General features: G+C 37.8%; 5 protein-coding genes and 1 long non-coding RNA gene across 14 annotated transcripts; 1 reads left to right on the top strand and 5 right to left on the bottom strand.

The window, feature by feature from the left end:
• Positions 1 to 44: 44 nt before the first annotated feature.
• LOC143452826 (uncharacterized) lies at positions 45 to 6,653 on the top strand. 3 transcript variants are annotated; one of them, XM_076953954.1, is made up of 22 exons: positions 45 to 104; positions 235 to 275; positions 394 to 585; positions 928 to 1,070; positions 1,241 to 1,432; positions 1,590 to 1,813; positions 1,882 to 1,994; positions 2,225 to 2,356; positions 2,560 to 2,647; positions 2,774 to 2,977; positions 3,050 to 3,160; positions 3,284 to 3,391; positions 3,487 to 3,744; positions 3,806 to 3,934; positions 4,001 to 4,053; positions 4,135 to 4,311; positions 4,477 to 4,620; positions 4,810 to 5,029; positions 5,152 to 5,350; positions 5,474 to 5,707; positions 5,835 to 5,979; positions 6,170 to 6,653. In XM_076953954.1, exons 1-22 carry the CDS (start codon positions 100 to 102, stop codon positions 6,295 to 6,297), a joined length of 3,240 nt encoding a protein of 1,079 aa, XP_076810069.1. In that variant the 5' UTR covers positions 45 to 99; the 3' UTR covers positions 6,298 to 6,653. The 3 variants fall into 3 exon arrangements, with proteins under 3 accessions (XP_076810069.1, XP_076810070.1, XP_076810067.1); XM_076953955.1 differs by having other exon boundaries at positions 2,219 to 2,356; positions 5,161 to 5,350; XM_076953952.1 differs by having other exon boundaries at positions 2,219 to 2,356.
• A 271-nt stretch (positions 6,654 to 6,924) lies between these two features.
• LOC143452827 (uncharacterized) lies at positions 6,925 to 8,568 on the bottom strand. Its single transcript, XR_013115108.1, has 3 exons — positions 8,088 to 8,568; positions 7,507 to 7,617; positions 6,925 to 7,103 (listed from the first exon to the last, which is right to left on the bottom strand). It is a non-coding gene; the product is annotated as an uncharacterized LOC143452827 (long non-coding RNA).
• A 1,378-nt stretch (positions 8,569 to 9,946) lies between these two features.
• On the bottom strand, positions 9,947 to 13,146 carry LOC143453328 (uncharacterized). Of its 2 annotated transcripts, XM_076954616.1 has the most exons (11): positions 12,936 to 13,146; positions 12,455 to 12,532; positions 12,129 to 12,263; positions 11,958 to 12,014; positions 11,787 to 11,870; positions 11,352 to 11,423; positions 11,186 to 11,266; positions 11,069 to 11,110; positions 10,864 to 10,947; positions 10,239 to 10,319; positions 9,947 to 10,162 (listed from the first exon to the last, which is right to left on the bottom strand). In XM_076954616.1, exons 1-11 carry the CDS (start codon positions 13,051 to 13,053, stop codon positions 10,107 to 10,109), a joined length of 888 nt encoding a protein of 295 aa, XP_076810731.1. In that variant the 5' UTR covers positions 13,054 to 13,146; the 3' UTR covers positions 9,947 to 10,106. The 2 variants fall into 2 exon arrangements, with proteins under 2 accessions (XP_076810731.1, XP_076810732.1); XM_076954617.1 differs by lacking the exon at positions 11,352 to 11,423.
• Positions 13,147 to 15,086: 1,940 nt separating this feature from the next.
• On the bottom strand, positions 15,087 to 17,295 carry LOC143453329 (uncharacterized). 2 transcript variants are annotated; one of them, XM_076954618.1, is made up of 6 exons: positions 17,092 to 17,295; positions 16,608 to 16,685; positions 16,280 to 16,420; positions 16,106 to 16,165; positions 15,718 to 15,783; positions 15,087 to 15,551 (listed from the first exon to the last, which is right to left on the bottom strand). In XM_076954618.1, exons 1-6 carry the CDS (start codon positions 17,207 to 17,209, stop codon positions 15,487 to 15,489), a joined length of 528 nt encoding a protein of 175 aa, XP_076810733.1. In that variant the 5' UTR covers positions 17,210 to 17,295; the 3' UTR covers positions 15,087 to 15,486. The 2 variants fall into 2 exon arrangements, with proteins under 2 accessions (XP_076810733.1, XP_076810734.1); XM_076954619.1 differs by having other exon boundaries at positions 16,280 to 16,484; positions 17,092 to 17,230.
• Positions 17,296 to 19,282: 1,987 nt separating this feature from the next.
• Positions 19,283 to 21,640, bottom strand: LOC143453327 (uncharacterized). 3 transcript variants are annotated; one of them, XM_076954614.1, is made up of 7 exons: positions 21,517 to 21,640; positions 21,251 to 21,383; positions 20,767 to 20,844; positions 20,439 to 20,579; positions 20,265 to 20,324; positions 19,877 to 19,942; positions 19,283 to 19,710 (listed from the first exon to the last, which is right to left on the bottom strand). In XM_076954614.1, exons 2-7 carry the CDS (start codon positions 21,366 to 21,368, stop codon positions 19,646 to 19,648), a joined length of 528 nt encoding a protein of 175 aa, XP_076810729.1. In that variant the 5' UTR covers positions 21,369 to 21,383; positions 21,517 to 21,640; the 3' UTR covers positions 19,283 to 19,645. The 3 variants fall into 3 exon arrangements, with proteins under 3 accessions (XP_076810729.1, XP_076810728.1, XP_076810730.1); XM_076954613.1 differs by lacking the exon at positions 21,517 to 21,640 and having other exon boundaries at positions 21,251 to 21,454; XM_076954615.1 differs by lacking the exon at positions 21,517 to 21,640 and having other exon boundaries at positions 20,439 to 20,643; positions 21,251 to 21,389.
• A 1,801-nt stretch (positions 21,641 to 23,441) lies between these two features.
• LOC143453326 (uncharacterized) lies at positions 23,442 to 26,373 on the bottom strand. Of its 3 annotated transcripts, XM_076954610.1 has the most exons (7): positions 26,265 to 26,373; positions 25,999 to 26,131; positions 25,515 to 25,592; positions 25,199 to 25,333; positions 25,032 to 25,088; positions 24,648 to 24,707; positions 23,442 to 23,869 (listed from the first exon to the last, which is right to left on the bottom strand). In XM_076954610.1, the coding sequence occupies exons 2-7, from the start codon at positions 26,114 to 26,116 to the stop codon at positions 23,805 to 23,807; spliced, it is 513 nt and encodes a 170-aa protein (XP_076810725.1). In that variant the 5' UTR covers positions 26,117 to 26,131; positions 26,265 to 26,373; the 3' UTR covers positions 23,442 to 23,804. The 3 variants fall into 3 exon arrangements, with proteins under 3 accessions (XP_076810725.1, XP_076810727.1, XP_076810724.1); XM_076954612.1 differs by lacking the exon at positions 26,265 to 26,373 and having other exon boundaries at positions 25,022 to 25,088; positions 25,999 to 26,200; XM_076954609.1 differs by lacking the exon at positions 26,265 to 26,373 and having other exon boundaries at positions 25,999 to 26,200.
• Positions 26,374 to 26,623: the final 250 nt, after the last annotated feature.

The raw sequence follows: 26,623 nt of genomic DNA, 5'->3' as shown, positions 1-26,623 counted from the left end.
CGACTTTTGGACATCCACCTTTAAGACACCAGACTTCTCTTCCCAATGACAAGAGAGGACATGTGACACTTGCAGAGCGAACTACCGAGTAACGAAGACATGAGGTAAGTGCTTGCTTAGGCAGCTTTTGAAAGTATTAGCTGAAGTTTGTTATTATTTGTTATACGAGTGTTGTTTAATGAAGATCGGCTTCGTGGTTGAAATGAATATTATTACTGTCTTTCTTCTATACAGGGTGCTTGTGTTCATGATAATATTGGGACATACTTGGATCGGTAAGATAAAAAAAACTTTATAAACAGTAAATGTGATGTTGAACAGATCGTACTCAATTACAACCGCAACCAAAATTAGTATAAACACAAGAAGCAGAAACAACTTTTTTTTATCCAGGCCGATCAGATTTAATCGTCGGCGATGACGTTTGGGAGGATAATGACGAATATTCCGATGAGGTTCTTAGACAGATGGTCGGTGCGTATGATGACGAAGACAATCAGTTTGGGAGTGGAACGGCCACGGAGACACTGGGACCAAGATCATTTTACAAAGAGGAGATTTTAGGACAAGAATTACAACCGGGAGGTAACGCCAGAGGACTATGTTTGATGTTAATGTCGGGTCACCACTAGGTGGTGGCCCTTGCCACTGGTTAGTTACAACAGAAGAGAAGTGGGCAATTGACATCTTAAAATTAATAGCAATTGTGCGTTTATGAGGTGTTCCTTGGGAGTAACTTACTTTGTGTTCCATTTGTCCAATTAAAGTCGTAACAACAAGCGGGCGCAACCAATAATTATTACAGAGTTCTGATTATCGGGGTTATATCAAAAGTGGAAGTTACTATTATATAATAAGCAATAATTATATAATTATTATAACAAGCGAATAATAAATAACATGTGCTCGAACCTTCTACGTACACAGAGTGCATCCTTCACATGAACGTCACCGATTTAGTTTTTGTTGTCGATGTGGGCAAAAATTTTCCAGCTTTGGCAGTTTCTAACGTGCAAAGCTTCATCATGGACACGCTCAAAGTGATGGAACTTGATACCGACAAAACAAGGGTAAGTGACGTAACAATGTGATTAGTAAAGTGCCACTTACATCAGTTAAACGCCAGTGTTATAAAAATATTTTACTTCGATTGTGCTCAACGAGTCGTGATTGGGCAGCTTTAAATCTACAATTGTTATTTTGGCAACTTCTACTAAAGTGAAGCAACCATCGTTTACAGGTCGCCGTCACAGCGGTTGGCTTCGGGCTCAGCGACGTATTTGACGTAGTTCGCATTCAAGTTGGGACAAGTCACAGGATGGTGCAGAGCGAACTGAAGAAACTAGAAAAGGGCGAAGGACGCTTTGATATGATCAGAGCTTTACACAAAGTTGATGAAATTACGACGGTTTTTGGAACAAATGACACAAAAGTAAATGATGTATTTCCCTTTATCTCCGTATTTCACCATAAAGTGGTTTATGACATCACCTTTATGTAATTTACCCGTAATTATGCCGCTTGATGGTTTTCTTAGCAAATTGGTTTCCATTTAGCTACAAGAGTCATTTGAAAGCTTTTTTGTACAGGTGGTCGTGTTCGTGACGGCATCGCCAATTTTATTTAACGACGAACTCTCAGGAGCGCTAAGCGAATTCACCAAAGACGGTTTCGTTTTCTTTTTTGTTGGAGTTGGATCATTGGCGAGTAACAGTCACTTCAACGCCCTGGCAGGCTTTGGAGAATTAATTCAGGTCCCGAATTATTGGGACCTTTCGTCAAATGAAATTGTTGTTGAAACTTTGACCAAAAGGTGAAGAATTTATTCACTGGTTTATTCCAAATTAAACTTTCCGCTGATTCTATTTATACGCCTAACAGGTATGGCTGTAATCCTTGCATCCCAAACCCTTGCGCTCATGCGGCGCAGTGCCACATATCAGGTGCTTCCTACAGGTGTCTCTGCTATCCTGGATACGTCGGCGGAGTGTGCGGTGAGTAAGATGTCTATCTTTATCACTTTCGGTAAAAGACCACAAAAAGTGGAACTATAGTTACCGTAATTAAACGATTATTGGTTCAACACGCGCAACAGGCGACCAAGAGATTGATTAATGATGATGACGCTATTTTCAATGCAATGTTGAACGTATGCTACATAAATTGTTCATAGTTTATAATAAGCGATATATTTAAGGATTGACTAAACTCCTTTCAGCTACAGACCCTTGCAATCCAAACCCTTGTCAGCCAGGACAAATATGTCGCCGGACAAACGGTTATCACAGTTGCGAAACAGCCTCGCTCTGTTCCAGCAACCCATGTCATAATAACGGCGTTTGTGACGTTGTTCAAGGTACGACGAGACTTGTATTTTTGAAACCGAACTTATTTCAAATGCTTTTCATTAAACCGTGTAGGCTACACCAGCTTCGCTTTAATTAAAAAATTAAATTCTCAGATTTAAAAAGGAACTTCCAATCTTTTTGCAATTAAATGCCCGAAAGCATGATCATTAGAATAATAGCATTAGTTGATCTCAGTTATTTGCTTCGGCAGGAGCGGTTCTTTGTCGTTGCCCGTCCACCCACGTGGGGCAGCATTGCGAAATCCGATGCCCGACTTGTGCAAACGGGGGCGTGTGCAGGTGGTCGCTTAGCAACTAACTCGTGCAATTACAATGTCAAAGTATAGTTTATGAAGCTGTCTGCACAGGATGGAAAACTGTTGTATGCATCTCACTTAACGCTATTTTGCTGGCTTCTCTTTTTAGGCTAAGGCATGGCGTGGCCGACTGCCAGTGCCCTCAGGGTTACTTCGGGAAAGACTGCAGCGACACTACACAATACTGCCGTCAGTCTTGTAGCAATGGCGGTTACTGTGAGAACAACCCATTTGGAGTAGATAGGTGCCAGTGCACGCCACCGTTCAGTGGCGTCAGTTGTACACAGACGCCATGCCACAGTCATCAGTGCCAGTAAGATCCTATTGCTCAGTGATAGAAATCGCAAACAAACAATTTGTTTGATTACGTCACTATTTTTCTCAGAAACGGCGGCCAGTGCGCTCTATCAGAAGCGAATGAGCCGTATTGTGTTTGCCCGTTGCAGTACAGAGGCGAGCATTGCCAGGACGATCCGTGCAGCTTAACATTTTGCCAGTAAGTTAGTAATAAGCGAGCTCACATTGCCATAACACATCTGTTTCAAACCTTACATGTCATAGGTGCAATTTTGGTCTGTTATATAGAAACCAGAACCTTACAGACTTGCATCTTTTGTAGAAATGGAGGATCTTGCGGCGTGACAAGCGAAGGCAGAAGCAAGTGCGCCTGCTCCCCGCTGTACATCGGAGAATATTGCGAAAGATCTCGATGCGACTTTTATTACCGGTGAGTTGCAGTTGACTTTGCAACGTAAATGAACCTGTAGACCAACATCAGGCCGAGTGTACTGTATTAAATTAATCGCTTCCAAACGTCTGTAGTTGCAAGAACGGTGGCACGTGTGGCCTCACAACGCAGAATCTGGTAAAGTGTTTCTGTGTGCCCCCTTTCTGGGGAGAAGACTGCAGTCTGGTCAGTCCCTGCCCCTGTCAGAACGGTGGCACCTGTGTTACCGATGACAGGCGCCAATACTGCGACTGTCCGTCGCCATACAAAGGTACGAAATGCGAGACCAGGGACCCCTGCTCATTGGTCAACTGTGGACCACGCAGAAGATGCATTGTTAACTCACAAAGCAGGTGAGGGTTTTGTTACGTCATAACAATTTAAGAAAACTCTCACTTATGCTCTGCATTACAGCGCCGGCTACACGTGCGAATGCCGCCCAGGATACTGGGGCTCAAGTTGCCTATACAACCCTTGCGTGCCTAATCCATGTGAAAACGGGGGATTCTGCTACTCTGTGACGCAACAATCTCGACAATCGCCGTGAGAAATAACTGCAAGTTTGTTGCATTAAGCGACTGGCGTTTTTAATTGCTCTGATTTTGTCAGGTTCACCTTCAACTGCGTGTGTGCTCCAGGATACAGAGGAATAACTTGTCGAGGTTGTTTACTTAATCATTAAATTATTGTCTCGTTCAAGTCCAAAGTGTCATGATCTCATTAACTTTGCCATCCTGTTACAGATCGAATGGTGGTGACAATTTCACCCAAAGTGGGGACGACTACTACGTCATCACCCAACCTGCAGTGCTTATCAAACCCTTGCCGCGCCCCTTGTACCTGCCAGCCTTCATGCAGACACGAGCAGGGTTACGTTTGTGTGAGCAACAATGGACACCTCGGAAAGAATTGCGACATTCGTGAGTGAAATGCTTTTTCGTTGTTAGCCAGGTCTGAATTTTACCCGCGTTTTAATCAAGCGCATGTTCGTTGCCTGATACTGCCTGGCATTAATTGATAAGCACACAGACTTATCTTATGGACTTAGATGTCTTATCTGACCTTTGACCTTTGACCCTACTCAGCGCCGTCCAAATTGACCTGCCAGGAAGATCTTATATCACTCGACGTCGACTTGGCTCTTCTGAATGAACTTGGCGGAAAGTCTGGACTCGGACAACTTTATTTCGCTCCCGACGAAAATTATGTTCCCGCCAAGGAATGTGAAGGTGACGACTTGTGGTTGAGCGGTTTAAAGTAGTTATCGCTCGCTTTTACATCTCAGCATATCTATCAAGTCCGACTGAGCTACAGTGTTAAAGAAATTAAAAGCATTGAATTTTCAACTTTGGTAGAATTTTTAATTAAAAAAAATACTTTACAATTAGCTGTGACGTAATATTGACGCACTATTCCAGCGAAACCGTCGGGACTACAACAACTTACCTTATCAATGTCAACCCCCTTCACCTCATGCGGTACAGTAACCACCGCCAACCAGGAGGGTGATATAATGGTGACGAACAAGGTGTGGTTCAACACGGGGCAAACCGGGGTATACGACATGGCAACACCGGTCTTAGACTTCCGCTGCATCTACAAACACAATTATGAAATTTCAACCTCTTTGGAGCCGATGTAAGTTTTATGACGTTTACCTTTTTATGGGTTCATAAACGATGCTTGATACGTCATAATGCTGGTAAGGTCAGGATTGTTTCAAACAAACAAATTCAGCTTTTCCAAATTTTAATGAACAGACTTTCCAGAGTTGACTTAAATAACCACGAAATGGAAAGATCCGGTCTAAAGCTGAACAAACCAGTTTCTTACGAACTTTGCAAGCACGTGGACGGCTGCGTCACTTCCTGTCCACGCCATCTTCTTGTCCAGCCAGGCGCCGTTTACACCATCGGTCAAGAAATCAACGTCGTCATTAAAGCAACACCGGACGCGAACGTGAGCGATTGGATAAAAGTTTAAAAATATTTACGTAATGATGTCGCGAAGTTTCCGCGATGAGTTCAACGACCTGCGCCTCGGTGTAAGTTCTAATTAAAATGTCGACGATATATCGCGCAGTTGCTAGGCAACGAACTCTCAGTGAGGAAGTTTTACGTTTCTTGCGGCGCCGACAACAGGACATCCCCCGTCATCAACGTGGTCGATGACGGTTGTCCGACGTCAGCCATTACGTCATCGATATCGAAAAACGGCTCTACGACGTGTGTGGTGTTCCGGGTGCGTCGACTCACGCAATGCAGAGTGATCTACCTCCACGCCAAGTTGGTTGGATGCACCGCTTCAGACCTTCAAGTGAGCTCTTCTTGCAAACATTTATTATGACGTCGTACTTTGTTTATGACGTGGCACTTTATTATGTCGTCATACTTTCACTTACCCTGACTGATCTCTATCTGACTCTGACCTTATATTCCACTAGGCTTGTTCCAGTCTGGCCCCTCACACGAGGTGCCCGAAATCCCGCCGGAAGCGAACCCCGGAGAAGGAGGAAATATTCGGCCCCATCTACATCTTACCCTCGCATGGTGACGTCATCCATGTTGACTCCGATCAAGTAAAACCAAGTGAGTGACGCAATAATAAACAATTGTTTTTCATGCATGCAGAGAAAACCTAAGGTAGTTTTTCAGTACCAAGTTTTTAACAAACTCTAAGCCACCCGCTAAGAAAATGAACGATTGCTTTATGATGCAATAAAAGTAATAGTGAGGTCACAAATAACCATTTATCTAACAATGTCTTGTATTTTCGCAGAGATAAGCGATTCCTCGCAACACAAACTGATCTCTGTCATCGTCCTCAGTTCCGCCCCGATTCTACTTCTGATCGCTTTCGTTCTTATTTCTATTTTATGTTGTTCTTATTGTAAGAGCAAGTTTTGATTTTGATTTTAAACGCCAAACGTTGGCGTTGAACTACACCGCTGTTAGGTGGAACATTGAGTTAAATTAGTGCTCAATAAAAAATTAATTGAAATCTGATATTTTGAAGTTGTGGTCAGACGATCAGGTGGTTCCAGTTTCGTGAGGAGTGAGGGCATATGCCGATTGCTACAAACGAAAACACGTTTTTGGGCTATATTAGCGTTTTTATTTGTTTACAATCACTTAACATATATTCAGCATGTAATGAGCTTATACAACTTCACAAAATCACTTTTCATCAAATTCAAATTTCTACAAACAGTTTCAATTTTTTTACACGTGTGCTCTGAGGCGTAAAACCGATAAACTTTGTTGGGCGGAAGAAGTTTTTATGCTGTTGCTGCTTTGCTTTGCTTCAGACAGTCCTGAACCACAACCGACTACCATGTAATTATGGTGCTAGTATACCATGCTTCATCTTTTTGCAAGCTGAACGCACGACTTCAGGCGATCGACGATGAGATGCCTCACCGCGCGATCCCCAGTTACCGAGCTAGTCTTTTTTATTTGTACGCCACTGGGTGACAGCACGCTGCCTGATTAATTATTTATCTAAAAAATGTCAATGAATAAACGCAAATGTGATTCTGATGGAAATGTCAGTTTTATTCAAACAAGTTTCATTATCAGAGTCAAATCGATCCAGTTGTAGCATGTTACGTAGTAATTGCGTCACTGTGAAGTTCCTTTCAATGGTTTGTTGGCGTCACGTGGGCATCCTACACAGCGACACCCGCCGGGTGGGCAAATACAATTTCCTGTCTCTGATGGTGTAACATAAAAATATTAATGCAGCAACAAAAGAACCACAAAAACGTCTTATTGTTCAAAATTATGGATACTTACAAAAGGGACAACGTGTGTTTTGTGCAGTGAATTAGAGACCATATTTTAAAATTACTTTTCATTAACTGTTACTGGTGGCCCAGCATAACTATACTGAAAGGCTGTTATGGGTTGCCATAAATGACGGAAGGTTTATTTTCGTTTGCTAAACAAAACGATGACATCATAATACTGTATTTCTCATCACAAAGTGTGGACACGAGATGTAGCGGTTTTTGATCTAACTTGGTCGTCATAACATGGCACACTCCAGTGGTTGCAAATAATTTAAAATTTCAGGTGGAGAACTTTTGTTACCTAACGTTTCCTTGTATCACCTACCTGCGCAATTACAACCTGCACCGCTAGGTCTCCCACCGCAGCAATCTTGGCTACTACAGGAACATCGCTCGCACTTGCAGCACCCAGCAGGGCAAATGCATTTACCGGTCTCTAAAAAATAGAATGTTTTAAAATACTCATTGGTTACTAATTACTGCTGTAATGTTCTAATTTCTCTGCCGTTGGCCAAGATCACATGACGTAGCCTACATTTCCGCTTTACTGAAAAAGTTTTTATTTATTAAATCTAAAGCAAAGCCTATGAGACGATTGCCAGCAAGTTATCAGTTTAAGCGTCGATCTTAGTTTAAGGTTCGACCAAACATCGAATATTGTCTAATCCTGACTGCTGGATAGACAAATTATTGCAAATCTACACGAGCTTAGCTGGGGCCGCCTTTGCGCAGAGATTAAACTTGGTCAATATTTCGAGATAATACTGGTAGCACAGCTCAGTAAATTGCCAGTTGTCTGTTTTGCAAGCTCTTTGACACGTCATAGTTAGGTCGCGCAGAACTATTGTTAAACGCCATAGATAATGGCTGACGCTAAAATAGCGAGATGAAGCCGATGTTACCCACCTGCACAATTGCACTGAGCGTCCATTGCGAAGAAATCTTGTGCTTTGTGAAATCGAACTGATCTAACGTGTTGACAGCAGCTAATACCTCACACAAGCTAACTCTGTGCAAGCGTAACAGTAACAACGAAGATAGCAGGTAAAAGCGCTTGGTTAAAAGCGGAAATGATAAATGGTGACGTAATAATCGTATTTATGTCAGTGCGATTGTTTATATGTAGGACAGGAAATAGCACATCCAGGTATAGAAATTCTTATCAAATCGTGTCACGACTTTGTAAAACAGAATTTTTATAGAAACTACTCAAGATCTCAGCTGTATTCTCTAAAGAAATGTCGCATTGGATTTCTAGATATTATGACTCGCAGCTACAACTCTGCTCCAATTCCTCGGTTTTAACGGAAGCAGGTAAAATGCATTGAGCAGTGATTAATAACAGATCATTTTTGCTTTTTAACAAATTTTCTTTCATAAACCTTCAACAGCCTGGAACTTCCTGAGAAAACATTAAAAGCAAACCAGTTGCACCTACCGTTCGTCCATTGCCACTTTGTAAAGTGTTGTGGGCGGATAATGTTAAACTTGTTCGAACGTGGACAACAACCAACCGCACTATGCACGAGAAAAAAGTTGTTGCTTCATTGCGGGAATTGCCGTCAAGATAAGACGGAAATAATGAATCGTTACGTCATAATTGCATATTTGAATCCAAGGCGGTTAGAGAATGAAGACAGCTACAAGGCTTTTTGCTTCATCACCTGAACATCACTTTGTAAACACTTCAGCAATCTGGAATTTTATCAAGTATTGGCTGGTAAGGTCCCTCTAGAAGACGAACAACAATTCCTACGAGCGTCATGTCAATGATTCATCATAATGAGATGGTTGTTTGAGATTAAACGACCGCTCATCGAGTTTCGTGTTTCTTGTCAATCTAAAATGAACCTTTCCATATTTAGTTATAGCGTTACGTAACTAATGGAAATATAACCTCGCGTTCGTTGGTGCACTCGAAAAAATCGGTTGTTTATAAAAGTCGATGAAATGCACACAGCTACTAGGTTCACTGGGTGGCGTTATTTTCGTGTCAACCGTTTTCACGTTTCATTGAGCATGAAAGCAGAGAACTATATACTGTAATGCATTACATCACTATCTCAGAGCTTTTGAGCCAACTTGACATAGAGGTGTTTTTCCCATACATGCAAATGCAATTTAAAACAAGAACGTCTCATTGTGAAAATATCAACCCAAAAAGACTTTAAATTTACATGCGTTGTGATACAGTTTGATGCGTCATAATATGATGATTGTCATTTGCATCGACAGCTGCTTTGTTGTCTCCACCTTTCGGCCACGTGCGTTTGCCTGCAGCCTTTACAAGCTTTTATGCCAAAGGTAATTGACGTTTGAGAGCAAGGCGTCATCCAAGCGTCGTCCACTGCGTCAAGCGATGTCGGTCACGTCATCATCATCACGTGATTGCAGCCTGGCCCGTTTGAGAAACAACTCATTGCTTTTCGTTGCAAGGGAGGAGTTCAAGAAATCAAATTTCGCAACAGCGTTGATCACTTAGCGAGTGATGGCAGCGACAAAATAATTCAAAATACAGTTTCACTTCCACCTTCAAGTTCAAGTTCAAGTTCAAGTTCAAGTTCAAGTTCAAGTTCACTGCAATAGCAGCTTTGCTTGGTGATGTTGTTGTGTTGTGATGATCATCTAATCATTCTATGGTGACTAAAGCCATCAAACTGGAGAGAATACGACACTCACAACACTTGAAATAAAGCTAAATGATGCAACTGGCAAAAAAATTGCAGTGATGGAAGATGTATTTATAAAATGTGTAAAAAAGTAGATTAATTCTGAAAATTTTTATTACAAAGTTGTGTAAAAAGTTCGATGTAAGTTCGTCCAAAAAAGTAAAACGGTACATAAGTATTAACACATCATGAACAAACATTTTTTCCAATACTTTTCCACATCATTTCAAAAGCAATAATATTGATCGATTTCAGACTAAACTTTGTCGCTTTGATATCCTTGGGAGGAAGTTTCATCCCACCACGAAAGGTCTGTAATTTTTTTTGTAATTTTTATCGATCAAATGCTGGTTTAAAGTTCTGTAATTTATAAACTGAAGCTCTATACCTTGATATTCATCTTGATATTCAACTTCATCATCTTGTGAACGTTCTACCAAAGCATGCACTACAATTTCATTACGATTTCCTAAGAATATAACGAAAATGTGATTAATTAAATAAGCTGGAGGTTAAAATCATGAACAATAAAAATATTGGCGGAAGTGGTCGACTTTGATTTTTATCTTCTCCTTCATCTTCTGTTCTTTCAACCACAGCATGCTCCACAACTTCTCGTTTATCTTCTAAAATAAGTATCAGGTTTTTGATACCTGGTGATGACCGTTAACAATAAATATGACAGATGCACCGAATACAGGATGTTGTCGAATAGTAGTATTCTTTCGAAAGGATTTTGTGCGTTTTCCAATGGCGCCTCCTATGAATTTTACCGCGATAGCCTCTTTGACTTACAGTATACTAAAGTATGTGTGCTGCTTAACCTGTTACAGTAGTCAGTAGTTGCGCTTATCGAGTTCCTTCTGTCGTATGCTGCAGGACTTATTTTTATAATTTAAAACGGTAATTTTCAACAACCTGCGTTTTCCGCTGTCAAATTCGGCTTTCTCTGTTTCATTTAACTCAATTCTCTTTCTATTCAAAGGAGCTTTCTAATAAAGTATATACTGTACCTTGAGTTGATTCGTCTACACTTGTATCTGATAAAGATTGTTGGTCTTCAATCTCAGCTACTTCACATCGTCCTTCACCAACACCTGAAAAGTATCGTTTTGTAGAAACAGGTACTTAAAAGTAAAGTTGTCCTAACGCGATAATTGTAAATGCAGTTGATAGTTTAAACTGTTTAAACTGATAGCTTAGACTGTTTTTTCCAACCTTGATATCCTTGGGAGGAAGTTTCATCCCACAACTGAAGTTCTGTAATTTTTTTGTAATTTTTATCGATCAAATACTCGTTTAAAGTTTTGTAATTTATAAACTGAAGCTCTATACCTTGATATTCATCTTGATATTCAACCTCATCATCTTGTGCTCGTTCCACCAAAGCATGCACTACTATTTCATTACGATTTCCTAAGAATATAACGAAAATGTGATTAATTAAATAAGCTGGAGGTTAAAATCATGAACAATAAAATTATTGGCGGAAGAAGTCGACTTTGATTTTTATCTTCTCCTTCATCTTCTGTTCTTTCAACCGCGGCATGTTCCACAACTTCTCGTTTATCGTCTAAAATAAGTATCAGGTTTCTGATACCTGGCGATGAACATTAATAGCAAATATGACAGATGCGCCGAATACAGGTTGTTGCCGAATAGTAGTATTTTTTCGAACGCATTTTGTGCGTTTTTTAACCAATGGCGCCTCCTATGTATTTTACTGCGATAGCCTCTTTGACTTACAGTTGCGCTTTTCGAGTTCCCTTTGTTGTTTTCTACAGGACTTATTTTTATAATTTAAAATGATAAATTTTAACAACTTTTTTTTCTGCAATAAAATTCGGCTTCCTCATTGTTGCAATAAAATACTGTTTAATTTAAACTCAATTTTCTTTCTATTCAAAGGAGCTTTCTAATAAAGTATATACTGTACCTTGAGTTGATTCGTCTACACTTGTATCTGATAAAGATTGTTGGTCTTCAATCTCAGCTACTTCACATCGTCCTTCACCAACACCTAAAAAGTTTCGTTTGGTAGAAACAGGTACTTAAAAGTAAAGTTGTCCTAACGCGATAACTTAAACGTAAAACTGTTTTTTTCAACCTTCCGGTGAACGGCTTCGTTCTATCACCTTCATTTCCACGTTGTGTTCTCGATCCTCTAGAAAACGAAAAATATTTTAATCATTTCTTGGTATCCCTCGTCATAGAAGTTAACGCAATCGGATATTTCAGTGCAAGTATATATGCTGGTTTTATATCTAACGTTACATACGTGCATGTTCATTTTGATCGCCGCCCTTGATAGCAGTTTTGATTACATAAATTAAAAATCCCAGACATACTAGTCCGCTCAACATTCCAAAAGCAATAAGAAAGGTAAAATAAGAAGTTTCCCGCCATTCGTCATCTTGAAAACAAAACAACAAGGAAACTTGGGATACTTTGTGAATTGTAAAACTGATGAAGTCAAAAACCTGCCCAATATATTCCATTTTGTTCAGTCGTTTAAAGAACTAGATTCCTCTGCAGTCACTTTGTCATGTGTCTATATACACATGTGGCTATATACAAAGTTTGAAATAATTGAGTTAATGTCACCTTTAAATGACTCAAAGAACGAGCACGGAATGGGGTTCCTCGGTGAACCACCGATGAAGCTATGACAAGTTTCTCCATCTGAAGATCACCAAAAGTTTTTGAAAGCAACAAAATTATTTAACGATACAAGTTTTCAAACCTATAATGAAGATAACCGCTTAATCACAAATGGTCTTTCTTTAATCGTAAAATTTAATTTGACAAAACAAACGTCTCTGTCATATACAAGCAAAACATGGTCCTGGAAAGATTCCCAACTGATCGTTCCAAACCATCATTAAACTATTACATATTTACTTGACTTAAGATTTTATTTTATAGCATTAGGTATAAAAACGTCTGTATATTACAGTGACTGTTCACACAAAATTATGTGTCATGCTTTTGCTAATTCTCTTAATCAAATAACCATTTCAAAGGTAAAATAATTATTGGGTCATATCATGTTAATTTCTTTGTGTTATGAAACACGTCATCATACCTGGCAGCGGATAAAACGTTTCAGTGGTGATGGTTGATATGAATGTCGGCCTTTCAAGTGATCCTGATGCAGACGCCTCTTCGGGTTCTTTGGGTGATGATTGATCAGCGGAATACATGCTGGCAGTTATATTTTACAACATTTCACCTTTGTAACTAGACAAGTTCAAATGCGCCATACCACGACATAATAGAGTGTTAGCATAAGCTATTATATCTTTAATAGTTAATAGTAATAGTTGATATTGTAATGTCTTCAGTTAAACCCTCAGAGCTAAGCTCTAAACATCAGCTAATAGTTGGCTATCTCCGGTTTGTAAGGCAAATGGCTGTTAAAAATTCTTTAATTACAAAACTGTAAACGTTCAAAAATACTGGTTAAGAACAACACCGTGTCATCTTCCAACCGACTTAAATCAAGGAGCAGAAGTAATCAACGCGCGATGAGTGTTCGCGTGGAATTTGTGCTCCAAGAAATAATAAACAAAACACAGATTACACTGGTCAACAGCCAATTTGCTTCAGAAACGAATGAGGTCAATCTTGGCTAATTTGGATGATCACGAATATGAACTTAAAATTTGTTGATTAGCTCTAGTTTTTGAGATATGGCACCATGCCAAAATGTGCTTTACTTGCTGACGCGGAAAGCAGCGTGCGTTTTTCTGTTGTAGCTTGCATCGGTCAGAAAGAGTTGGGCACTTAATATATTTGTTGGAAGGTAGATGACGTTTTTTTGGCCGTTTTACTGCATAATGGAAACACCATGCCATCAATCCCAGTGGGTTACGCAGTTCGTATGAAGGAGACATATGACAATATAAAGCAACTTCTAAGATGCATAAAGTATGACCAACATCAATGGCAGCTGTGTGGTGACTTAAAGGTAGTAGCTCTTGTTATGGGTCTGTACCTAGGTTATACTAAGTACTGCTGTTTTCTTTGTGAATGGGATAGTCGAGCGAAAGATTCCCACTAAATCAAGAAAGACTGACCTCTCAGTCAATCATTGACTCCAGGGGAGAAAAACGTTCTACATCCACCACTTGTTGAATCAAGTAAGATTTTGTTGCCACCGTTGCACATAAAACTGGGTTTAGTGAAGAACATCGTCAAGGCTTCTCAAATAATTATTTGTGAAAGATCTTGTACATTCAATTGAATACATTGGATTGGATTGTCACCAAGATGAATGCTTTGATGTGCGAGAAAGACGATTGTTCTGCAACCACTTTACTGATCTATATTTCTTTGTCGATGTTGTCGATTCTCTGAGATATTAATGATGTGTGCAATATCCCACTATGAGGTAACTAATGGCGCCCTAAACCCTTGTTGAGTTTGCAATTAAAGATACAAATCATATAACAAAATCTCGCCCGCACTGCAATGCGTTTTCTAACGATCCGCATGAGGTCACCCGTCAATCATTTCTTTCCTTAAACAATTGGTTTTCCTGATGTCACATGATACAGCATAATGTTGATTTTATCAAGTTTGACCGTACATTAACCGGTGTCGGCTAAGAAGCAAACTTGGTTCCAAATCGTATTTAATTTCTTCATGTATTTATGTCTAATTTTCATTCATTTGAAATAATTCTACCCAACACATTAAACGCTTTATTATCGTAAAATATTTGTTTCATCCCAAACATCATTGATTTGGTAAAAGCCTATGTTTCTATGATGTTCATTGATGCCATCAGTTGACACACCTGCTGCATTATGAAAACTTAAACGTACTTTAAAATTTGTCTGAAACAAGTTTTCCGATATTAACAACTCTTGGCTGCCACGATCTTTATCCTGGCACTGAGCAAAGTCATTTCGCGACTTAAAGCCGGCGATGATTCATCATCACTCGAGCCCCGGATACCTTTGCTACCTTTTTGTACAAATTCCGACAGACGTACATTTGGAATTGCTTTTGTTTTGTAGTTTTTTGTGATATTTCACAAATTGAAACTGTTCAACAGATCCACAAAACGCTAGCGTGGAAATTTGGTCAATGGTTTTACAACGATTTTTCCACAAGGTATCGAACCTCACTCACATATTCACGAACTGGAAATTACTTTTACGACACGTTCATTTTAACCAGACATTGGTGGTTGGACTTCGCATTAGTTGAAATAAAACTCTCGAAATGGTACAACTAGCAAATATTTATTACTCCACTTCGCATTCATGGATGGTATATTTTTAAAATACGGAAGCAAAAAGAAGTACATTAATTCTGCAAATCTTCATTATAAAGTTGTGCAAAATGTTTATATGCAAGTGGTAACCAGGAAAATAAAATGGTGCACAAAAATTAACACATTATAAACAAAAGCTTTCAATGATTAGTTAACGTTCTAAATAGATACAAATTAATCAAAAAAAACTTTCAAATGAACAGATAATAGAGTTACGAATTTCTTTATAGTTGGTTGCTCATTGTAAATAAAACGAAAACGATAATTCAACTGGTCTGCTTTTCCACATTCTTCCAAAAGCACAATTATGCAATCTGTTGATGACGTAAGGAATGAAGTTTCAGATTTTTGACTAAACTTCAGTCTCCTGATATCCTCGTGAGCTGCCTGCACCCGCTGTGGCGCGTTTTCTTCGTTCTCATCAATTTCAAAAAAAATCGTTTTGATAAAATGCTTGTTTAAACTCGGCCTGGATATATCTGCTTATGTTGCTAAAACAAACAGTTTATTGTTTCTTGTGAAAACTGCAAGTTATAATCGTAAAACTAAAGTACATGAAATACTAAAATAAAACACACCATACCTTCATTTACATCACGATCGTAATCTCTATGCACCAACGCGTGCACTACGTTTTCTCGTCGACTTTCTAAAATGATAACAAAGTAATTTCCAATATTGTTTAAATCTAACTTTTGCTTTATTTGTTTATAAAATCAGATCCTTTAGATGTACTTTTTGATGTAAACAAATCGGAGGTTATAATTTCAAACGTGAAGTTTAAGATTATAGATAGATAGATATACAGATTAGTAGATTGTTGGTCTTCAACCTCAGCTATTACATGGCTTTCACCAACAGCTGAAAAGTATCGTTTTGTAGAAACGGGTGCTTAAAAGTAAAGTTATCCAATCCTAACGCGATAATTGTAAATGCGGTTGATAGTTAAGACTTGAACTGTTTTTTCCAACCTTCCGGTGAACGGCTTTGTTCTTCCACCCTCATTTCCAAGTCGTGTTCTCGATGATCTTCTAGAAAACGAAAAATATTTTAATCATTTCTTGGTATCCCTCGTCGTACAAGTTAACGCAATCGGGTATTTCAGTGCAAGTACAGATGCTGGTTACATAACTAACGTTACATACGTGCATGTTCATCTTGATCACAACTTTTAATGGCACATTTGATCAAATAAATTAAACATCCCAGACATCCTAGTCCGATCAACATTCCAATAAAAAGATGAATTCCAAAATTAGTATTTTTGTGCCATTCGTCATCGTCATCTTGAAAGCAAAACAACACAAATCGGGATACTTTGTGAATTGTAAAACTGATGAAGTCAAAAACCTGCCCAATATATTCCATTTTGTTCAGTCGTTTAAAGAACTAGATTCTTCTACAGTTACTTTGTCATGTGTCTGTATACACATGTGTCTATATCAAAGTTTGAAATATTTGAGTTAATGTCACCTTTAAATGAATCAAAGTACAAGCACGGAATGGGGTTCCCCGGTGAACCACCGATGACGCTCTGACAAGATTCTCCATCTGAAGATCACCAACAGTTTTTGAAAGCAACAAAAATATTTAACGATACAAGTTATCAAACCTAAATTGGCGATGACCGCTTAATGACGAATTGTCTTTCTTTAATCGTAAAATTTAATTTGCCAAAAGAAACGTCTCTATCTGATACAAAAACAAATCTGATGCAAAAAATCGTCCTGGAAAGGTTCGAAACTGATCGTACCGAACCATCATTAAACTATTACATATTTACTTGACCTAATATTTTATTTCATAGCATTTAGTATAAAAACATTTGCATATTACATTGATTGTTTACGGAAAATGATGTGTCATGCTTTTGCAATCAAACAACCATTTCAAAGGCAAAATAATTATTGGATAATATCATAGTAATTTCTTTGTGTTATGAAACACGTCATCATACCTGGCAGTGGATAAAACGTTTCAGTGGTAATGGTTGATATGAATGTCGGCCTTTCAAGTGATCTTGATGCAGACGCTTCTTCGGGTTCTTTGGGTGATGATTGATCAGCGGAATGCATGCTGGCAGTTATATTCTACAACATTTCACCTTTGTAATTAGACAAGTTCAAATCCTCCATACCACGACATAATAGAATGTTAGCTATGAGCTATTATATCTTTAATCGTTAATAGTAATAGTTGATATTGTAGTGTCGTCAGATAAACCTTCAGAGGTCAGCTCTAAACATCAGCTAATAGTTGCCTATCTTCGGTTTGTAAGACAAATGGCTGTTAGAAATTATTTAATTACAAAACTGTAAACGTTCAAAAACACTGGTTAAGACAACACCGTGTTATCTTCTAACCGACTTAAATTAAGAAAATACAGAAATAATCAACGCGCGATGAGCATTCGCGTGGAATTTATGCTCGAAGAAATAAAAACAAAACGCAGATTACACTGGTCAACATTGCTTCTTAAACGAATGCAGTCAATCTTGGCTAATTTGGCTGATCACGAATATCAACTTTAAATTTATTGATTAGTTCTAGTTTTTGAGATATGGCACCATGCCAAAATGTGCTTTACTTGCTGACGCGGAAAACAGCGTGCGTTTATCTGTTGTAGCTTGCATCGGTCAGATAGAGTTGGGCACTTAATATATTTGTTGGAAGGTAGATGACGTGTCTATTCATATTATTGTCTTGGCCGTTTTACTGCATAATGGAAACACCATGCCATCAATCCCAGTGGGTTACGCAGTTCGTATGAAGGAGACATATGACGACATAAAGCAACTTCTAAGATGCATAAAGTATGACCAACATCAATGGCAGCTGTGTGGTGACTTAAAGGTAGTAGCTCTTGTTATGGGTGTGCAGCTAGGTTATACTAAGTACTGCTGTTTTTTTTGTGAATGGGATAGTCGAGCGGAAGATTCCCACTACATCAAGAAAGACTGGCCTCCCCGTCAATCATCGACTCCAGGTGAGAAAAACGTTCTACATTCACCACTTGTTGAATCAAGTAAGATTTTTTCCCCACCGTTGCACATAAAACTGGGTTTAGTGAAGAACTTCGTCAAGGCTTCTCAAATAATTATTTATGAAAGATCTTGTACATTCAATTGAATACATTGGATTGGATTGTCACCAAGATGAATGCTTTGATGTGCGAGAAAGACGATTGTTCTGCGACCGCTTTAAATCTATATTTCGCTGTCGATGTACAGTTTGAAAAATTAATGATGTGTGCAATATCCCACTATGAGGTAATTAATGGTGCTTTAAACGCTTGTTGAGTTTGCAATAAAAGATACAATTCATATAACAAAATCTCACTCACACTGCAATGCGATTTCTAATGATCCCCATGGGGTCACCCGTCAATGATTTCTTTACTTAAACAATTGGTTTTCCTGATGTCACAAGTTACAGCATATAATGTTGATTTTATCAAGTTTGACCGTACATTGACCGGTAACGGCCCAGAAGCAAACTTGGTTCCAAAACGTATTTAAATTTCTTCATTTATTTATGTCTAATTTTCATTCATTTGAAATAATTCTACCCAACACATTAAACGCTTTATTATCGTAAGATATTTGTTTCATCCCAAACATCATTGATTTAGTGAAAGCCTATGTTTATATGATGTTCATTGATGCCATCAGTTGACACACCAGCTGCATTGTGAAAACTTAAACGTACTTCAAAGTGTGCCTAAAACAAATTATCCGATATTAACAACTCTTCGCTACCACGATCTTCATCCTGATACTGAGCAAAGTCTTTGCGCGAGATCAACCCGGCGATGATTTCTCATCACTCGAGCCCCAGACAACTTCGCTACCTTTTTCGCTACCGACAGACGTACAATTTTATTTGCTTTTGTTTTGTAGTTTTTTGTGATATTTCCCGAAATTGAAACTGTTCACAAGATCCATCTAAAGCTAGAATGGTAACTTGGTCAATGGTTTTACAAAGATTTCTCCACAAAGAATCCAACCTCACTCACATATTCACGAACTGGAAATTACTTTTACGACACCTTGAAGTTAACCAGACATTGGTGGTTGGACTTTGAATTAGTTGAAATAAAACCCTCGAAATGATACAACTGGAAAATATTAATTATTCCACTTCGCATTCATGGATGGTATATTTTTAAAATACGGAAGCAAAGAAGTAGATTAATTCCGCAAATCTTCATGATAAAGTTGTGCAAAATGATTATATGCAAGTGGTAACTACGAAAACAAAGATGGTGCAGAAAAATTAACACATTATAAACAAAAGCTTTCAATGATTAGCAACGTTCTAAATAGACACAAATTAATCAAAAAAAAAACTTTCAAATGAACAGATATTAGAGTTAAGAATCCCTTAATAGTTGGTTGCCCATTGTAAACAAAAGAAAACGATAATTTAACTTGTCTGCTTTTCCACATTCTTCCAAAAGCACAAATATGCAATCTGTTGATGACGTAAGGAATGAAGTTTCAGATTTTTGACTAAACTTCAGTCTCCTGATACCTTGGTGAGCCGCTTGCACCCGCTGTGGCGCGTTTTCTTCGTTCTCATCAATTTCAAAAAAAATCGTTTTGATAAAATGCTTGTTTAAACTCGGCCTGGATATATCTGCTTATGTTGCTAAAACAAACAGTTTATTGTTTCTTGTGAAAACTGCAAGTTATAATCGTAAAACTAAAGTACATGAAATACTAAAATAAAACACACCATACCTTCATTTACATCACGATCGTAATCTCTATGCACCAACGCGTGCACTACGTTTTCTCGTCGACTTTCTAAAATGATAACAAAGTAATTTCCAATATTGTTTAAATCTAACTTTTGCTTTATTTGTTTATAAAATCAGATCCTTTAGATGTACTTTTTGATGTAAACAAATCGGAGGTTATAATTTCAAACGTGAAGTTTAAGATTATAGATAGATAGATATACAGATTAGTAGATTGTTGGTCTTCAACCTCAGCTATTACATGGCTTTCACCAACAGCTGAAAAGTATCGTTTTGTAGAAACGGGTGCTTAAAAGTAAAGTTATCCAATCCTAACGCGATAATTGTAAATGCGGTTGATAGTTAAGACTTGAACTGTTTTTTCCAACCTTCCGGTGAACGGCTTTGTTCTTCCACCCTCATTTCCAAGTCGTGTTCTCGATGATCTTCTAGAAAACGAAAAATATTTTAATCATTTCTTGGTATCCCTCGTCGTACAAGTTAACGCAATCGGGTATTTCAGTGCAAGTACAGATGCTGGTTACATAACTAACGTTACATACGTGCATGTTCATCTTGATCACAACTTTTAATGGCACATTTGATCAAATAAATTAAACATCCCAGACATCCTAGTCCGATCAACATTCCAATAAAAAGATGAATTCCAAAATTAGTATTTTTGTGCCATTCGTCATCGTCATCTTGAAAGCAAAACAACACAAATCGGGATACTTTGTGAATTGTAAAACTGATGAAGTCAAAAACCTGCCCAATATATTCCATTTTGTTCAGTCGTTTAAAGAACTAGATTCTTCTACAGTTACTTTGTCATGTGTCTGTATACACATGTGTCTATATCAAAGTTTGAAATATTTGAGTTAATGTCACCTTTAAATGAATCAAAGTACAAGCACGGAATGGGGTTCCCCGGTGAACCACCGATGACGCTCTGACAAGATTCTCCATCTGAAGATCACCAACAGTTTTTGAAAGCAACAAAAATATTTAACGATACAAGTTATCAAACCTAAATTGGCGATGACCGCTTAATGACGAATTGTCTTTCTTTAATCGTAAAATTTAATTTGCCAAAAGAAACGTCTCTATCTGATACAAAAACAAATCTGATGCAAAAAATCGTCCTGGAAAGGTTCGAAACTGATCGTACCGAACCATCATTAAACTATTACATATTTACTTGACCTAATATTTTATTTCATAGCATTTAGTATAAAAACATTTGCATATTACATTGATTGTTTACGGAAAATGATGTGTCATGCTTTTGCAATCAAACAACCATTTCAAAGGCAAAATAATTATTGGATAATATCATAGTAATTTCTTTGTGTTATGAAACACGTCATCATACCTGGCAGTGGATAAAACGTTTCAGTGGTAATGGTTGATATGAATGTCGGCCTTTCAAGTGATCTTGATGCAGACGCTTCTTCGGGTTCTTTGGGTGATGATTGATCAGCGGAATGCATGCTGGCAGTTATATTCTACAACATTTCACCTTTGTAATTAGACAAGTTCAAATCCTCCATACCACGACATAATAGAATGTTAGCTATGAGCTATTATATCTTTAATCGTTAATAGTAATAGTTGATATTGTAGTGTCGTCAGATAAACCTTCAGAGGTCAGCTCTAAACATCAGCTAATAGTTGCCTATCTTCGGTTTGTAAGACAAATGGCTGTTAGAAATTATTTAATTACAAAACTGTAAACGTTCAAAAACACTGGTTAAGACAACACCGTGTTATCTTCTAACCGACTTAAATTAAGAAAATACAGAAATAATCAACGCGCGATGAGCATTCGCGTGGAATTTATGCTCGAAGAAATAAAAACAAAACGCAGATTACACTGGTCAACATTGCTTCTTAAACGAATGCAGTCAATCTTGGCTAATTTGGCTGATCACGAATATCAACTTTAAATTTATTGATTAGTTCTAGTTTTTGAGATATGGCACCATGCCAAAATGTGCTTTACTTGCTGACGCGGAAAACAGCGTGCGTTTATCTGTTGTAGCTTGCATCGGTCAGATAGAGTTGGGCACTTAATATATTTGTTGGAAGGTAGATGACGTGTCTATTCATATTATTGTCTTGGCCGTTTTACTGCATAATGGAAACACCATGCCATCAATCCCAGTGGGTTACGCAGTTCGTATGAAGGAGACATATGACGACATAAAGCAACTTCTAAGATGCATAAAGTATGACCAACATCAATGGCAGCTGTGTGGTGACTTAAAGGTAGTAGCTCTTGTTATGGGTGTGCAGCTAGGTTATACTAAGTACTGCTGTTTTTTTTGTGAATGGGATAGTCGAGCGGAAGATTCCCACTACATCAAGAAAGACTGGCCTCCCCGTCAATCATCGACTCCAGGTGAGAAAAACGTTCTACATTCACCACTTGTTGAATCAAGTAAGATTTTTTCCCCACCGTTGCACATAAAACTGGGTTTAGTGAAGAACTTCGTCAAGGCTTCTCAAATAATTATTTATGAAAGATCTTGTACATTCAATTGAATACATTGGATTGGATTGTCACCAAGATGAATGCTTTGATGTGCGAGAAAGACGATTGTTCTGCGACCGCTTTAAATCTATATTTCGCTGTCGATGTACAGTTTGAAAAATTAATGATGTGTGCAATATCCCACTATGAGGTAATTAATGGTGCTTTAAACGCTTGTTGAGTTTGCAATAAAAGATACAATTCATATAACAAAATCTCACTCACACTGCAATGCGATTTCTAATGATCCCCATGGGGTCACCCGTCAATGATTTCTTTACTTAAACAATTGGTTTTCCTGATGTCACAAGTTACAGCATATAATGTTGATTTTATCAAGTTTGACCGTACATTGACCGGTAACGGCCCAGAAGCAAACTTGGTTCCAAAACGTATTTAAATTTCTTCATTTATTTATGTCTAATTTTCATTCATTTGAAATAATTCTACCCAACACATTAAACGCTTTATTATCGTAAGATATTTGTTTCATCCCAAACATCATTGATTTAGTGAAAGCCTATGTTTATATGATGTTCATTGATGCCATCAGTTGACACACCAGCTGCATTGTGAAAACTTAAACGTACTTCAAAGTGTGCCTAAAACAAATTATCCGATATTAACAACTCTTCGCTACCACGATCTTCATCCTGATACTGAGCAAAGTCTTTGCGCGAGATCAACCCGGCGATGATTTCTCATCACTCGAGCCCCAGACAACTTCGCTACCTTTTTCGCTACCGACAGACGTACAATTTTATTTGCTTTTGTTTTGTAGTTTTTTGTGATATTTCCCGAAATTGAAACTGTTCACAAGATCCATCTAAAGCTAGAATGGTAACTTGGTCAATGGTTTTACAAAGATTTCTCCACAAAGAATCCAACCTCACTCACATATTCACGAACTGGAAATTACTTTTACGACACCTTGAAGTTAACCAGACATTGGTGGTTGGACTTTGAATTAGTTGAAATAAAACCCTCGAAATGATACAACTGGAAAATATTAATTATTCCACTTCGCATTCATGGATGGTATATTTTTAAAATACGGAAGCAAAGAAGTAGATTAATTCCGCAAATCTTCATGATAAAGTTGTGCAAAATGATTATATGCAAGTGGTAACTACGAAAACAAAGATGGTGCAGAAAAATTAACACATTATAAACAAAAGCTTTCAATGATTAGCAACGTTCTAAATAGACACAAATTAATCAAAAAAAAAACTTTCAAATGAACAGATATTAGAGTTAAGAATCCCTTAATAGTTGGTTGCCCATTGTAAACAAAAGAAAACGATAATTTAACTTGTCTGCTTTTCCACATTCTTCCAAAAGCACAAATATGCAATCTGTTGATGACGTAAGGAATGAAGTTTCAGATTTTTGACTAAACTTCAGTCTCCTGATACCTTGGTGAGCCGCTTGCACCCGCTGTGGCGCGTTTTCTTCGTTCTCATCAATTTCAAAAAAATCGTTTTGATAAAATGCTTGTTTAAACTCGGCCTAGATATATACAGTCGAATCCGCTTAATTCGGACACCGGATAACCCGGACAACCGCTTTATTCGGCTAAAATGCTCGGGAACGGAACAAAAGTAAAAATTGAACGTAAAAAAATCCTGTTAATTCGGACAATTCTCCGCTTAATTCGGACACAGGTTCGCAATTCCATCGTTAGGTTATGACACAATAAACAGTACTTCGTTCGTTTTAAGACAAGATGCAATTGCATTATGAGTGATTATGGTGAAACAATGACGATCGATGCAGTAACAATCGACAATGAACTCATATAAGGCCTTGCCAGCTTCATAGTCGCTTTTACTTTGGTACAATTGCGTCCATCTTGTAGGACAAAATTGTACAGAAAAGTTTAGCACAAAAAGTGAAATTGCTCACTAAAGTAAACGAAGACGTTTTATGCGATCAGTGCCAGTTACTGCAGTATAGCACAGCTGCAATTCGTTTATTACGCAACAGTACAGTATTTTAAATGCATTTTTTGCCTTTACGCATGACCATGAAACGAACAATTGACTTCCCGCTTAATTCGGACAAAGCCGTTTCTCCGCTTAATTCGGCCAAAAGTGAGCGGAACCAAAGTGTCCGAATTAAGCGGAGTCGACTGTATGCTTATGTTGCTAAAACAAACAGTTCATTGTTTCTTGTGAAAACTGCAAGTTATGATCGTAAAACTAAAGTACATGAAATCTTACATAAAGCTCCGTACCTTCATTTTCATCATGATCTCTATGCACCAACGCGTGCACTACGATTTCTCGTCGACTTTCTAAAATGATGACAAAGTAATTTCCAATATTGTTTAAATCTAACTTTTGCTTTCTTTGTTTATAAAAGCAGATCCTTCAGATTTACTTTGTGATGTAAACAAATTGGAGATTATAATTTCAAACGTGAAGTTTAAGATTATAGATAGATAGATATACAGATTAGTAGATTGTTGGTCTTCAACCTCAGCTATTACATGGCTTTCACCAACAGCTGAAAAGTATCGTTTTGTAGAAAAGGGTGCTTAAAAGTAAAGTTATCCGATCCTAACGCGATAATTGTAAATGCGGTTGATAGTTTAAGACTTGAACTGACTTTTTCCAACCTTCTAGTGAACGGATTTGTTCTTCCACCCTCATTTCCTCGTCGTGTTTTCGATGTTCTATAAAACGAAATATATTCTAATCCTTTCTTGGTACACCCCGTCGTACACGCGCAATCGGATATTTCAGTGCAAGTATATATGCTGGTAACATAACTAACGTTACATACGTGCATGTTCATCTTGATCACAACCTTTAATAGCAGTTCTGATGATGTGAATTAAATATGCTAGAAATCCTAGTCCGATCAACGCTCCAACAACAAGAAGTATTTTAAAATCAACACTGTCGTGCCATTCGACATCTTAAAAGCAAAACAACAAAACTTGGAATACTTTGTGAATTTTAAAACTAATGAAGTCAAAAACCTGCCCAATTTGTTTCATTTTCTTCAGTCATTTAAAGAACTAGATTCTTCTGCAATTCCTCTGTTATGTGTCTATATACACAAGCGACAAAGTTTGAAATAATTGAGTTAATGTCACCTTTAAATGACTCAAAGAACGAGCACGGAGTGGGGTTCCCCGGTGAACCACCGATGAAGCTCTGACAAGTTTCTCCATCTGAAGATCAGCAAAAGTTTTTGAAAGCAACAAAAAGATTTAATGATACAAGTTTTCAAACCTATAACGAAAATAACCCCTTAATGACGAATTGTCTTTCTTTAATCGTAAAATTTAATTTGCCAAAAGAAACGTCTCTATCTGATACAAAAACAAATCTGATGCAAAAAATCGTCCTGGAAAGGTTCGAAACTGATCGTACCGAACCATCATTAAACTATTACATATTTACCTGACCTAATATTTTATTTCATAGCATTTAGTATAAAAACATCTGCATATTACAGTGATTGTTTACGGAAAATGATGTGTCATGCTTTTGCAATCAAACAACCATTTCAAAGGCAAAATAATTATTGGATAATATCATGTTAATTTCTTCGTGTTATGAAACACGTCATCATACCTGGCAGTGGATAAAACGTTTCAGTGGTAATGGTTGATATGAATGTCGGCCTTTCAAGTGATCTTGATGCAGACGCTTCTTCGGGTTCTTTGGGTGATGATTGATCAGCGGAATGCATGCTGGCAGTTATATTCTACAACATTTCACCTTTGTAATTAGACAAGTTCAAATCCTCCATACCACAACATAATAGAATGTTAGCTATAAGCTATAAAATGTTTAATCGTTAATAGTAATAGTTAATATTGTAGTGTCGTCAGATAAACCTTCAGAGGTCAGCTCTAAACATCAGCTAATAGTTGCCTATCTTCGGTTTGTAAGACAAATGGCTGTTAGAAATTATTTAATTACAAAACTGTAAACGTTCAAAAACACTGGTTAAGACAACACCGTGTTATCTTCCAACCGACTTAAATTAAGAAAATACAGAAGTAATCAACGCGCGATGAGCATTCGCGTGGAATTTATGCTCGAAGAAATAAAAACAAAACGCAGATTACACTGGTCAACATTGCTTCTTAAACGAATGCAGTCAATCTTGGCTAATTTGGCTGATCACGAATATCAACTTTAAATTTATTGATTAGTTCTAGTTTTTGAGATATGGCACCATGCCAAAATGTGC

This window comes from Clavelina lepadiformis, chromosome 4 (assembly GCF_947623445.1).
Source record: "Clavelina lepadiformis chromosome 4, kaClaLepa1.1, whole genome shotgun sequence".
Classification (NCBI taxonomy): domain Eukaryota; kingdom Metazoa; phylum Chordata; class Ascidiacea; order Aplousobranchia; family Clavelinidae; genus Clavelina; species Clavelina lepadiformis.
This window is presented reverse-complemented; position numbering and strand designations above follow the sequence as displayed.